This window comes from Nerophis lumbriciformis, linkage group LG09 (assembly GCF_033978685.3).
Source record: "Nerophis lumbriciformis linkage group LG09, RoL_Nlum_v2.1, whole genome shotgun sequence".
Classification (NCBI taxonomy): Eukaryota; Metazoa; Chordata; class Actinopteri; order Syngnathiformes; family Syngnathidae; genus Nerophis; species Nerophis lumbriciformis.
This window is the reverse complement of record NC_084556.2, coordinates 25,270,001-25,284,945: the sequence shown is the minus strand read 5'-3', so window position 1 is coordinate 25,284,945 and position 14,945 is coordinate 25,270,001. Positions and strand designations below refer to the sequence as shown.

The following is a 14,945-nucleotide window of genomic DNA, read 5'->3' as shown; positions in this document are numbered from 1 at the left end:
GAACCGCACTAAAAGAACACCTCCAGGCAACTACAACCCTAAACTAACACCCTCCCTTCCACATAATACCTCTTCGGATTGTACATAATCAAATGTAATTAATCAAACAATCAAATGTAGACACTTTTTCTTATACTTTCTGATCTCTCTCTCTATGTCCACTACTTGCTGTACATATCCTGCCAAGTCAGTCCGACACTGGATCTACTATGGACTGGACTCTCACAATATTATGTCAGATCCACTCGACATCCATTGCATTCGGTCTACCCTAGAGAGGGGGGGGGGGGGGGGGTTACCCACATATGCGGTCCTCTCCAAGGTTTCTCATAGTCATTCACATCCACGTCCCACTGGGGTGAGTTTTTCCTTGCCCTTATGTGGGCTCTGTACCTAGGATGTCGTTGTGGCTTGTGCAGCCCTTTGAGACACTTGTGATTTAGGGCTATATAAATAAACATTGATTGATTGATTGATCCATTTCTCTGATGATGCAATTATTGATGCTGATTGTTGATGACTGAAGTGTTGATGCCAACCAAACCTAACTCCCCCCCTCCATATCCCACACCCCGGATTGTAAATAATGTCCATCCATCCATCCATCCATCCATCTTCTTCCGCTTATCCGAGGTCGGGTCGCGGGGGTAGCAGCCTAAGCAGGGAAGCCCAGACTTCCCTCTCCCCAGCCACTTCGTCCAGCTCTTTCCGGGGGATCCCGAGGCGTTCCCAGGCCAGCCGGGAGACATAGTCTTCCCAACGTGTCCTGGGTCTTCCCCGTGGCCTCCTACCGGTCGGCCGTGCCTTAAACACCTCGCGAGGGAGGCGATCGGGTGGCATCCTGACCAGATGCCCGAACCACCTCATCTGGCTCCTTTCGGTGTGGAGGAGCCAGATAATAATGCTAAATAATGTAAATAATTCAATGTATATTCTCTGATGATTATCTTGTGTGATGACTGTATTATGATGTTAGTATATATTTGATAGTATATATCTGTATCATGAATCAATTTAAGTGGACAAGTTGAAAAACTTATTCGGGTGTTACCATTTAGTGGTCAATTGTACGGAATATGTACTTCACTGTGCAATCTACTAATAAAAGTTTCAATCAATCAATCAATCAATGAATAAAAACTGTTTTTAAAAGAAATACACTAATAAAATGTCGGCAGGAAGAAACACGTATTACATTTAAAATTAATTTTCCAGTTGCTGTCTTTAAGAGTAGTGAAACATCCATGGAATAGCCACATGCGACACAGAGGATACTGGATAAAAAATGTCACTCGAAGATAAAAAAAATTAACACATCCACGGGGGGGGTTTAGAAAACAAGCTTGATTACAGGAGTAGTATTATGTAAACAAATGAATGTAATGATTCACTGATAAAATAATAGAATTAAAAAAAAACATGTTTTAATATTTTGTTAAGTGCCAGTTATTGTAAACACCCCCCATGTATGAAACCCGCAACAGCGTGACCCCCGTGTTGTTGATAAAATGGTATAGCCCTTAAGGTTACCGGAAGTTGTTTCAGCTGCCATGTTTGGTTGCTTTGTTGTAGGCTTCCACTAGGTTTCCTACAGAATTAGTAAGTGTGGAAATGGAGCCGAGCTGGAGTACGTTTCTTTTTCAAGTAAGTTCACTCTTTTTAGGGGTAACGAGGTAAAACCCGCGTGGGGTAAAAAAACGCATTAACCGTAACTATAGAGTCTTTTGGCGGCAAAAGTCGTTTTTAAACCGAGTAGTGCGAAGAACAGATAACCAAACAAAACAATGGTAAATGAATCCAGGCTTCCAGCTGTGAGGCTCCGGAATGACGCTTAAACAAAAAAAGTATACTCAATGAAAGACGTGTTTTTTTTTTACACAGAGAAAAAAATGTTGCAGGAAATTGCTAGCGTTGGTGGTTTTTCACTAAAGTTTTCCAAGTCGACGCCAGGGAAAAAAAAACATGCGGGATGATTTTAAGTGAGTCACTGCACCGTTACAATCCACACCACTTCAGCACATTGCTAGACGCTTCCATCGGACGCCCGGTGATGAGGACATTGTCTTCCACCTAAAAGATTTGTATTTCGCTTGGAGGAATTGTGAGGTTTGGAAAATCTCAGCAGCTGATAACGGTGCTTGGCGGCCAACTTTCCTCCCGCTGCGACTGCAACGTTCACTAGCCGAGTTAGCTAGCGAGCCTCCATCACTCTCCTGCAGCCGAGGTGACTCACCAGACACTAACGTCGCTGCAACTTATTTGCAACTCAAAGGCTCCTCTATTTAGCATTTATGTGTCTGTTTGCTCCGGTGATCGCCGCGGAAAGGAATTTAAACTATGTACACAACAGCTAACACTAGCTGCTATGATGCTAATTAGGTGCTGGGCGATGTGGCTGAAAAATGTTTTAGGATATATATAGTTTTTTTTATATTAGTCGATATTGAACATTATTGACATTGTTATGACCTGTAGAAAATGTTAACATTTGTATTTAAAATGTAACCTTCCTCATGATCATAATTAGAGATGTCCGATAATGGGTTTTTTGCCGATATTGTCCAACTCTTAATTACCGATTCCGATATCAACCGATACCGATATATACAGTCGTGGCGTTAACACATTATTATGCCTAATTTTGTTGTGATGCCCCGCTGGATGCATTAAACAAGTTAACAAGGATTTCCAAAATAAATTAACTCAAGTTATGGAAAAAAAAAAGTGGCAACATGGCACTGCCATATTTATTATTGAAGTCACTAAGTGCATTATTTTTTTTAACATGCCCCAAAACAGCAGCTTGGAATTTGGGACATGCTCTCCCTAAGAGAGCATGAGGAGTTTGAGGTGGGGGGCAAGGGGTAGCGGGGTGTATATTGTAGTGTCCCGGAAGAGTTAGTGCTGCAAGGGGTTCTGGGTATTTGTTCTGTTGTGTTTATGTTGTGTTACGGTGCGGATGTTCTCCCGAAATGTGTTTGTCATTGTTGTTTGGTGTGGGTTCACAGTGTGGCGCATATTTGTAACAGTGTTAAAGTTGTTTATACAGCCACCCTCAGTGTGACCTGTATGACTGTTGATCAAGTATGCGTAACATTCACTTGTGTGTGTGTGTGTGTGTGTGTGTGTGTGTGTGTGTGTGTGTGTGTGTGTGTGTGTGTGTGTGTGTGTGAAAAGCCGTAGATATTAAGTGACTGGGCCGGCACGCAAAGGAAGTGTCTTTAAGGTTTATTGGTGCTCTGTACTTCTCCCTAGTCCGTGTACAGAGCGGCGTTTTAAAAAGTCATACATTTTACTTTTTGAAACCGATACCGATAATTTTGAAACCGATAATTTCCGATATTACATTTTCAAGCATTTATCGGCCGATATTATCGGCAGTCCGATATTATCGGACATCTCTAATCATAATGCCATCAGCTATCAAGTCAGAAAGGAAAGGGAATGTAAACACAACAATGGAAAACACTTAATCAATATGGACAAAATTCTATAACCACAATAAAGACTTAACAATAACCTCTTCAAATGTAGGTGAAACAAAGAAATATTATAAGAATAGCTTAAAGAATCAAATTCTTTCAAAATTTTTAAAAAGCGTTTTAAGCTAAATGTATTGCGACGTTATGCTTAGTACTTTAAACACACCCCTAATGGTTGAGGACTTCACATTAGTCGCATAATTTTGGTCTTAACCTCTGTATGTATGATGAGATTATCGCAGATCTTCAAGATGCAACCTTTTAATCAAATTTGAATAATAGGATACTGAAACTGATTTGGTGGATTTAAAGATTCCTTTTTTATTTATAAATGAAATTGTACATCGGTATTTGGTGGGTAGATTTTGAAATGTATTGTACTGTATTGTATTTTGTATATTATATGATGATGTATATTTTAACTTTGGGTCCCTGTCCATAAGCTGTGTGCTTCTATGGATGACCTTTTTGCAGAACGGACTCTGATATTTACAAAAGAAACAATAATGAAATACAAAACTATGTTTGTCTGTCATTAAATAAATACATAAATAAAGTATAACAAAATAGTGCAAAATGTAAAGAAAGAGAAAACTGAGAACATTTTTTGCATGTTTACTGTCAGGAAGTAATGTGGTCTGTGTAACATTTAATTTGGTCTGTTATTAAAGGCCTAATGAAACCCACTACTACCGACCACGCAGTCTGATAGTTTATATATCAATGATGAAATCTTAACATTGCAACACATGCCAATACGGCCGGGTTAGTTTACTAAAGTGCAATTTTAAATTTCGCGCGACATATCCTGCTGAAAACGTTTCGGTATGATGATGTCAGCGCGTGACGTCGCGGATTTTGGAGGACATTTTGAGACAGCATGATGGCCAGCTATTAAGTCGTCTTTCATCGCAAAATTCCACAGTATTCTGGACATCTGTGTTGGTGAATCTTTTGCAATTTGTTCAATGAACAATGTAGACAGCAAAGAAGAAAGCTTTAGGAGGGGAGCGGTGTATTGCGGCCGACTTTAGCAACACAAACATGGCCGGTGTTTCATTGTTTACATTCCCGAAAGATGACAGTCAATCTTTACCATTGGCCTGTGGAGAACTGGGACAACAGAGACTCTTACCAGGAGGACTTTGAGTTGGATACGCAGACACGGTACCGTGAGTACGCTTCCAAACATTTGATCGCGTGCGTGCCGCTATGTGCATGTCACGTAAATAATTAAATGTATACACCCTGATGATTATCTTGTGTGATGACTGTATTATGATGATAGTACATATGATAGTATATATCTGTATCATGAATCAATTTAAGTGGACCCCGACTTAAACAAGTTGAAAAACTTATTCGAGTGTTACCATTTAGTGGTAAATTGTACGGAATATGTACTTCACTGTGCAACCTACTAATAAAAGTCTCACGTACGTAACTTTGGGGACTTTGGGGAAATATATGTGCTGTATGAACTTTGGGGAGGTGAACGGTACTTTGGGCTGTGGGATTGAGTGTGTTGTGCAGGTGTTTGAGTTGTATTGGTGGGTTATATGGATGGGAGGGGGGAGGTGTTTGTTATGCGGTATTAATTTGTGGCACATTAAATATAAGCCTGGTTGTGTTGTGGCTAATAGAGTGTATATATATGTCTAGTGTTTATTTACTGTTTTAGTCATTCCCAGCTGAATATCGGGTCCCACCCGCCTCTCACAGCATCTTCCCTATCTGAATCTCTCCCACTGCCCTCTAGTCCTTCACTCTCACTTTGCTCATCCACAAATCTTACATCCTCGCTCAAATTAATGGGGAAATCGTCGCTTTCTTGGTCCGAATCGCTCTCGCTGCTGGTGGCCATGATTGTAAACAATGTGCGGATGTGAGGAGCTCCACAGCCTGTGACGTCACGCTACTCGTCTGCTACTTCCGGTACAGGCAAGGCTTTTTTATCAGCGACCAAAAGTTGCGAACTTTATCGTCGATGTTCTCTACTAAATCCTTTCAGCAAAAATATGGCAATATCGCGAAATGATCAAGTATGACACATAGAATGGACCTGCTATCCCCGTTTGAATAAGAAAATCACATTTCAGTAGGCCTTTAAGTATGGAAAATAATTTATGTTATGCAATAATTAATATTTAAACATTATTAGACCAAATTATTATGTTAAAGTAGCACATTTGTTGTATTTTGTTAGTTATTTAATTGATACAGTCCTGCACTTTAGTTTCTATCTGTTGTTTCCGTACATCCGAATAGGGAACAGACAAGGGTTAATTGTGAAAGAAGAGCGCGGCAAAGGACTACGGTCCGTTTGAAAAAAGAAAAGAACTCTGCCATATTGTTGAGCTGAATTTTCCTGTCTTATAGACAATTTATTTGTTTTCTGCAGCACTCATTTCTAGTTACTTTTCTCACTTCGTGCAGAGAATCAACAGCAAGACAGCTATATATATATATATATATATATATATATATATATATATATATATATATATATATATATATATATATATTGAATGTTTTATCAAACACATTTTTTATTTACATTGATTACGTGTCTTTCGCAATATTTGCTGGTATTGTTTAATTGTCCCAGTCCTAATGCTTATACTGTTGTAGTCCTCTTTTTTTTTAGCTTAAATGTTCAGCTCACTTCAGTGAAACATTGTATTTCCCTGCTCTCAACTTGACTCATACAATATAAGTTCCTGTACAATTAACAATGTTGTCATGTATGAGGTAGGTAGATTCACTTATGTGTTGCCATAGTGATTAAGCAGAGCACAAAATATGCTGGGTTGACTACTAGTGCATCTCAGTCAATCGAAAGACCTTTTGAAAAGTTTTTATTTCTGCAACTCAATTCAAAAAGTGAAGCATACACATTACAAAATATAATTGCATATAGAACTTGGATGATTCTATCTTACAGTTAATTAAAAAAATAATTCAGGACCTCAGACAATCAAACATTAGGGATTGGTTTGCACTCTGATCAGTAAATTAACTGCAAATACCTTCTGAGCATTTAATTAGTCGGAAGTAGGGATGTAATAATATTAAGATTTAACATCATGATTATCGTGACCAAAATTAGGGCAATTATCATTAAAATCGCGGTATTGTTAAATGTGCTCTTAAAGTACTTATACACACACTGAACTCTTGTAACCAAACTATTTGTTTAATAACTAAAATAAATAGACACACTGTTAGAAAACTTACTCATTCGCATGTTTTGGGCTTTTAATGCTTCACTGTCAGTTTTGTCTTAGTATTTCATCTGTTTTAATAGCTAACCTTTTATTGTTTTAAATATTGGTTTGTACTTAAAGAGTGATTTAAATGAAAAGTGCTTAACAAATAAAATCTATTATTATTATTTATTATTTCTGGCAGAGCTTTGTGGCGTCCTAATCTGTTCAGCGGTCTTTGAACACTGTAAAAACACCTCCGTAAAGGAATCCTCTGTTCTAGGTTCAACGTGCACAATTTAAAATATTAGTTGCTTAGACAACAATGTGTTTGGATTGTTGTACAAACCCCGTTTCCATATGAGTTGGGAAATTGTGTTAGATGTAAATATAAACAGAATACAATGATTTGCAAATCCTTTTCAACCCATATTCAATTGAATGCACTACAAAGACAAGATATTTGATGTTCAAACTCATAAACTTTATTTCTTTTGCAAATAATAATTAACTTAGAATTTCATGGCTGCAACATGTGCCAAAGTACCGTATTTTCCGCACTATAAGGCGCACCTAAAAACCACAAATTTTCTCAAAAGCTGACAGTGCGCCTTATAATCCGGTGCGCCTTATATATGGGTTAATATTAATATTAATTTTCATAAAGTTTCGGTCTCGCAACTACGGTAAACAGCCGCCATCTTTTTTCCCTGTAGAAGAAGCGCGCGGTGCATGCTGGGATATGTGACGTTTCATTTCCATTTGTGTGTTTATGTAAAGACCCCAAAATGGCTCCTATTAAGTGTGTTGTCTGTCTAATTATAAATAATGCAGACGAGGCGTGTTAACTGAGTTCTCAACGTTTACTCACAGCGTGCTCATAACCACATTCTAACTCCCAGCATACAACAACGCTTCTCAGGGCTACCGCGCATGCTCGTCACTATCGTTGCATGCTGGGTAGTGTAGTTGTTATATTTGCTAGCTCATAACATCACATTAAGAGACACGCTTACGCGCTTAATTCAATACTCGCCGTCATTCCGGGTGGATTGACAAAAGACCTCCAGCCGCTAGATATTGGTGTCAACAGGGCATTCGAAGCTAGACTGCTAACTGCGTGGGAACAGTGGATGACAGAAGGCGAACACACGTGACGTTCACCAAGACAGAGAGACAGCGCCAGACGACATACGCCAACATCTGCCAGTGGATCGTAAATGCCTGGGCAGATATTTCGGTCACAACTGTGGTCCGAGCTTTCCGGAAGGCAGGATTCATGGAACTGCTGGACAACAGCGACACAGACTCCGATTACTTCGACGAGACGGAGCCGGCCATTTTGGATCCCACATTCGCCCAACTTTTCAATTCGGACACCGAAGGAGAAGAATTTGAGGGATTTATGAATGAAGAATAACTTCAGAAAGTGAGCGTTATGTTTATTTTGTGTGTTGTGACATTAACGTTCGAGCAACATTATGTTGCTATTGCTCTGCACTATTTTGAATTTGACTATGTTTGTGATTCCACATTTGCGTACATTTTGGGAGTGAACAGAGTTGTTAGAACGCTGGTTTTTAATATATTATTAAAGTTTGACTGACCTATCTGACTGTTTTTTTGACATTCCTTTAGCGCAGTTAGATGCGGCTTACAACACGGGGCGGCTTATAGGTGGACAAAGTTTTGAAATATGCCGTTCATTGAAGGCGCGGCTTATAACCCAGGGCGCCTTATGGTGCGGAAAATACGGTAGTTGGGAAAGGGCATGTTCACCACTGTGTTACATGGCCTTTCCTTATAACAACACTCAGTAAATGTTTGGGAACTGAGGAGACACATTTTTGAAGCTTCTCAGGTGGAATTCTTTCCCATTCTTGCTTGATGTACAGCTTAAGTTGTTCAACAGTCCGGGGGTCTCCGTTTTGGTATTTTAGGCTTCATAATGCGCCACACATTTTCAATGGGAGACAGGTCTGCACTACAGGCAGGTCAGTCTAGTACCCGCAGTCTTTTACTAAGAAGCCACGTTGATGTAACACGTGGCTTGGCATTGTCTTGCTGAAATAAGCAGGGGCGTCCATGGTAACGTTGCTTGGATGGCAACATATGTTGCTCCAAAACCTGTATGTACCTTTCAGCATTAATGGCGCCTTCACAGTTGTGTAAGTTACCCATGTATTGGGCACTAATACACCCCCATACCATCACAGATGCTGGCTTTTCAACTTTGCGCCTATAACAATCCGGATGGTTATTTTCCTCTTTGGTCCGGAGGACACGACGTCCACAGTTTCCAAAAACAATTTGAAATGTGGACTCGTCAGACCACAGAACACTTTTCCACTTTGTATCAGTCCATCTTAGATGAGCTCAGGCCCAGCGAAGCCGACGGTGTTTGTGGGTGTTGTTGATAAACGGTTTTCGCCTTGCATAGGAGAGTTTTAACTTGCACTTACAGATGTAGCGACCAACTGTAGTTACTGACAGTGGGTTTCTGAAGTGTTCCTGAGCCCATGTGGTGATATCCTTTACACACCGATGTCGCTTGTTGATGCAGTACAGCCTGAGGGATCGAAGGTCACGAGCTTAGCTGCTTACGTGCAGTGATTTCTCCAGATTCTTTGAACCCTTTGATGATATTACGGACCGTAGATGGTGAAATCCCTAAATTCCTTGCAATAGCTGGTTGAGAAAGGTTTTTCTTAAACTGTTCAACAATTTGCTCACGCATTTGTTGACAAAGTGGTGACCCACGCCCCATCCTTGTTTGTGAATGACTGAATATTTCATGGAATCTACTTTTATACCCAATCATGGCACCCACCTGTTCCCAATTTGCCTGTTCACCTGTGGGATGTTCCAAATAAGTGTTTGATGAACATTCCTCAACTTTATCAGTATTTATTGCCACCGTTCCAAACGTCTTTGTCACGTGTTGCTGGCATCAAATTCTAAAGTTTATGATTATTTGCAAAAAAAGAAATGTTTATCAGTTTGAACATCAAATATGTTGTCTTTGTAGCATATTCAACTGAATATGGGTTGAAAATGATTTGCAAATCAATGTATTCTGTTTATATTTACATCTAACACAATTTCCCATCTCATATGGAAACGGGGTTTGTATGTTGTTTCCTAATGGGGAAATACATTGTCTCTTGTTTTTATTTTAGAATTTTAGTTTATCAAAGTGTCGTTGTCAATCACAGGTTTTCGTTAATTTAAATTTTGCTAATATATTTTTAAGTTAGTTTTACCGCGTTTATCATTATTACAGTTTATCGTTACTTTTGTAGTCTAAATTCAACTCCTGAAATGAAATAACTTCCGCACTTTATTCAAATTTCTTGAGACGCACATGTATAGTTTAGTGTTTCCCACAGAACTACACTCGATCTGTGGTGCAGGGCTTTAGGGGTCAAAATGGTGTCAACATCTAATTTGCTCTACTGGCCATAAACGTGCGATAACAATAGCAAACTACCGTATTTTTCGGACTATAATTCGCTGTTTTTTTCATAGTTTGGCCGGGCTCCAGTGCGATTTATATGCTTTTTTTCCTTCTTTATTATGCATTTTCGGCAGGTGCGACTTACACCCCGAAAAATACGGTACTTTAGTTGTACCTCAATTTACGAGCTTAATTGGCTTTGTGTCGAAGCTCTTAACTCAAAACACTTGTATCTCAAGTCAAAGTTTCCCATTGAAATTATACCAATTTAAGTAGTGCTTTGCCCTCAACAAAACCTCACAATTTTAACATGTATCATGTCTTATAAAACACAAATACTGACTTTTAAATAATAAATATTGTACAAAAACAATACAACGCAATGTTTTAACAACTGCAGTAGTTTTAATGAAGTAATATTATTTACAGCATTTGCCTTGAAGAGTGGACTTCTACGGCATTTCCTTTCAGTTGTTTCTTTGTCAAACACACCCTCAGCAGCTTTTCTATATTTTCATTATTAAATGTCCGCCTTTGAGATCTTATTTTAACATTCTTGGCTGATGTTCGGCTCATTTTGCTTTAGTATGGCGTAGAGTAACAGTGATACGCTCGAATTGTTTCGCCAAGTTAGTTACACACACTGTAATGTTTTGATTATTTATTATTTAATTCTATTAACAAAGTTATGTCGATCTCTAGCTAGTAGTAATCCTAAATCAGAATGTGCAGGTTAACCATAACCACTAATTGTTGAGCAGTCGGATGCTATTTACAAAATAAACAAAGCTGTCATTCCGGCTCTAAATACGTCTATCAGAACATCAAAAAAACAGCACACACACACTTAAGAGAAGCCATAATGCTTCAAATATATATTCTAACGCGCTTCAAATATATATCCTAAATATACTTGTTAAATAAAAACTATGCCTTGTTTTAAATAATACTTAGACCTATTACCTTACTGTATTTAAATGTTGGTCATTATGATGGTACTTGGAGAGCCGTATGAAACACCGTATGAAAAAAAATAGTCCACGACATAAGGAGATAACGTCCGCCGGAACCTACCACATAGCGAAGGACGTACACAATTTGATTTCCTATTATGCAGCTCATTTTTATTTGACAGTTATTGAAATATCTTGTGTGGCATCATGCACAGAAGTGCACTTTATTTGTTTTAAACTATTGTAGTGGCGTTCTGTACAAAAAGTGCACTTTAATTTAGTGTTGTTTTGATATGTCATCTTAGTGACATCATGCACAAAAGTGCACTAATAGCTTGTTTTAAAATGTCTCTGACAATCTTGCACATTCTGTTTTGAAATTACATGAATATTTGTGCCACTGTTTAATAACTGTTTAATAAATACAGTTTTGGTCAATTGATTTAGTTGCGATTTCCCTCTCTGCATGAAAGTTTAAAATGAGCATATATTAATGCAGTATGAACAAGAATGTTTTAATGTAGACACATAGAATCATCATATTGCTGTGATTATATGTATCAAGTGTTCATTCAAGGCTAAGGCAAAATAACGAGATATACATCGTGTATCGCGATATGGCCTAAAAATATCGAGATATTAAAAAAAGGCCATATTGGCCAGCCCTACCTCCTGCACAAACAGGCGGACATTAGTTTGGCAAATTTGATGCAATTAGCGCACGAGAGAGAGAGAGAGAGAGAGAGAGAGAGAGAGAGAGAGAGAGAGAGAGAGAGAGAGAGAGAGAGAGAGAGAGAGAGAAGAGAGAGAGAGAGAGAGAGAGAGAGAGAGAGAGAGAGAGAGAGAGAGAGAGAGAGAGAGAGAGAGAGAGAGAGAGAGAGAGAAGAGAGGGAGAGAGAGAGAGAGAGAGAGAGAGAGAGAGAGAGAGAGAGAGAGAGAGCTTCCTTTATTATTAATTAATTCACACATATTAAAAGTAAAATTTAAATGTTAATGTGCAATTATTAGGGAAAAAAAGAATGAAAGTTATGGCAAGCAGAAAAATCATATTGTAAGTATTTTCCCTAAAATACGCATTGAGGCTACGAAGTGTGTTTCTCTGAATACTCGATTAACCACACTAAAATTGATAGATTACCGTATTTTCCGCACCATAAGGCGCCCTGGGTTAAAAGCCGCGCCTTCAATGAACGGCATATTTCAAAACTTTGTCCACCTATAAGCCGCCCGGTGTTGTAAGCCGCATCTAACTGCGCTAAAGGAATGTCAAAAAAAACAGTCAGATAGGTCAGTCAAACTTGAATAATATATTAAAAACCAGCGTTCTAACAACTCTGTTCACTCCCAAAATGTACGCAAATGTGCAATCACAAACATAGTAAAATTCAAAATAGTGCAGAGCAATAGCAACATAATGTTGCTCGAACGTTAATGTCACAACACACAAAATAAACATAACGCTCACTTTCTGAAGTTATTCTTCATTCATAAATCCCTCGAATTATTCTCCTTCGTTGTCCGAATTGAAAAGTTGGGCGAATGTGGGATCCAAAATGTCGTCTGGCGCTGTCTCCCTGCCTCCCTGTCTTGGTGAACGTCACGTGTGTTCGCCTTCTGTCATCCACTGTTCCCACGCAGTTAGCAGTCTAGCTTCGAATGCCCTGTTGACACCAATATCTAGCGGCTGGAGGTCTTTTGTCAATCCACCCGGAATGACAGCGAGTATTGAATTAAGCGCGTAAGCGTGTCTCTTAATGTGATGTTATGAGCTAGCAAATATAACAACTACACTACCCAGCATGCAACGATAGTGACGAGCATGCGCGGTAGCCCTGAGAAGCGTTGTTGTATGCTGGGAGTTAGAATGTGGTTATGAGCACGCTGTGAGTAAACGTTGAGAACTCAGTTAACACGCCTCGTCTGCATTATTTATAATTAGACAGACAACACACTTAATAGGAGCCATTTTGGGGTCTTTACATAAACACACAAATGGAAATGAAACGTCACATATCCCAGCATGCACCGCACGCTTCTTCTACGGGGAAAAAAGATGGCGGCTGTTTACCGAAGTTGCGAGACCGAAACTTTATGAAAATGAATCTTAATATTTATCCATATATAAAGCGCACCGGGTTATAAGGCGCACTGTCAGCTTTTGAGAAAATTTGTGGTTTTTAGGTGCGCCTTATAGTGCGGAAAATACGGTACTTGATAACTAAAATGACCGATAGCTGCAACCCTAGTTTTCACTTTCACTCTAAATAAATAATAGCTCAGTTGTATTGGACTAGCTGTACCTACAGTACCTATTCAAATCTATGGTTTACACATTACAGTGTTGTCGTACAGTACTGTGTGGATAGTATTCTCTCCTGACTTTTTAACTTGCTAATTTCCTCTTCTGAGCTGGTTACTCTCTGCTGTAATTTAGTTCCAGTTGGACTTAACTACAAAGCACTTACTCTTTTGTTCTTTCACTACTTCACATTCATACTAGAATAGCGGTTAGCATTGCATTTCCTCTCTGTTTTGTGTGTGCCCGCGCTAGTTCCACATTTCAGAACCGTCTGTGTTAATTTAACATACAAAAATAATCAGTATTTTGACGTTTGTCCATCGATTCAGAATCGTCCATGTCCAACTTGTGATGCATCTAAGAATCAAATCAGTTTTCCCACCTCTAATAGACACGCCTGCCGACTAAGATTGGTATATTAATGTTACTCTACTTATGAAAGGAAATGTTATTTGTTAAAATGTTTTTGTTTTCTTGCCCATGTGAGCCATCCATTATTTTGAATATAGTAAAATGTGGTATTTAGTTATTTAATCCTATATCTATTGGTAACTGTGATTTAATATAAGTTATTGTCTGGCTCAGAAAAAGGGAAGAAATTGTGCTCGGGTGGGTTATGTTGAGGGATATAACAGTAAACGGTATAATGATAAACTGCGATAAAATTCACGTTAGTAATATCGTTTACATATTTCATGACCGAAAAACTGAAGCGCCGCAGCGCCTGCGCACTAGAGCCGTTCGGCCCGGTCAAACATGGCGGCAACTCCATGGACTTTGCTTTGAAAATGTTCCCTCCGAGTAAACGGAGCCTATCGCTTCGTTTCACTTCATTTCACTTGCCTCTACTTTCGTGGAGTCTCGGCGTGTGTTTAAGAGCGCGATACTGTTGTAGGATAAAAATATTTGATGTTGCAGTTTCATTAATAAAATATTTCTGATTCTGATACTTAAGGGATTCCCCTAAACTGCCAAGATACCTGTGGCGGTGGGGGGCGTGATTATGGGCGTGGTCACCATGTCATCGAGTAATGTATATAATTTGCTATGATGATAGAAAATGGATGGATGGATATCATTTTCCTTTAAAAAAAATAAGCTAAAAAAAATATATATATATACATTAGAGGTGTAACGGTACAAAATTTCGGTTTGGTATGTACCTCGGTTTAGAGGTCATGGTTCGGTTAATTTTCGGTACAGTAAGAAAACAACAAAATATGAATTTTATGGTTATTTATTTACCAAATTTGTAAACAATGGCTTTATCCTTTTAACATTGGGAACACTATAATAATTCTGCCCACGTTAATCAACATTAAACTGCCTCAAGTTGTTGCTCAGATTAAATAAAATGACAAAACTTTTATTCTACATATAAAAAGTGCAACATTAAACAGTTTCAAGTCAACACATCATGCTTAATTTATTACAGCATTTGGGAAGCCTGTAGTTGATTTTTATTATGTAAATGTTATATTTTTATCAACATTTGATAGCAGGGACCCTGTCATTGAAAACTAGGCTGCTCCGTTACTAATGATTAAT

General features: G+C 38.6%; 1 protein-coding gene across 1 annotated transcript in view; it reads left to right on the top strand.

Annotated features, from left to right (window-relative positions):
* The first annotated feature begins 1,507 nt into the window (after positions 1-1,507).
* LOC133607461 (vascular endothelial zinc finger 1-like) overlaps positions 1,508-14,945 on the top strand; it is a 51,083-nt gene continuing 37,645 nt past the window's right edge. Inside the window, exon 1 of the mRNA XM_061962100.1 lies at positions 1,508-1,644. Coding sequence (XP_061818084.1) covers positions 1,612-1,644 — 33 coding nt within the window. The 5' untranslated portion in view covers positions 1,508-1,611. The remainder of the gene's footprint in view (positions 1,645-14,945) is intronic.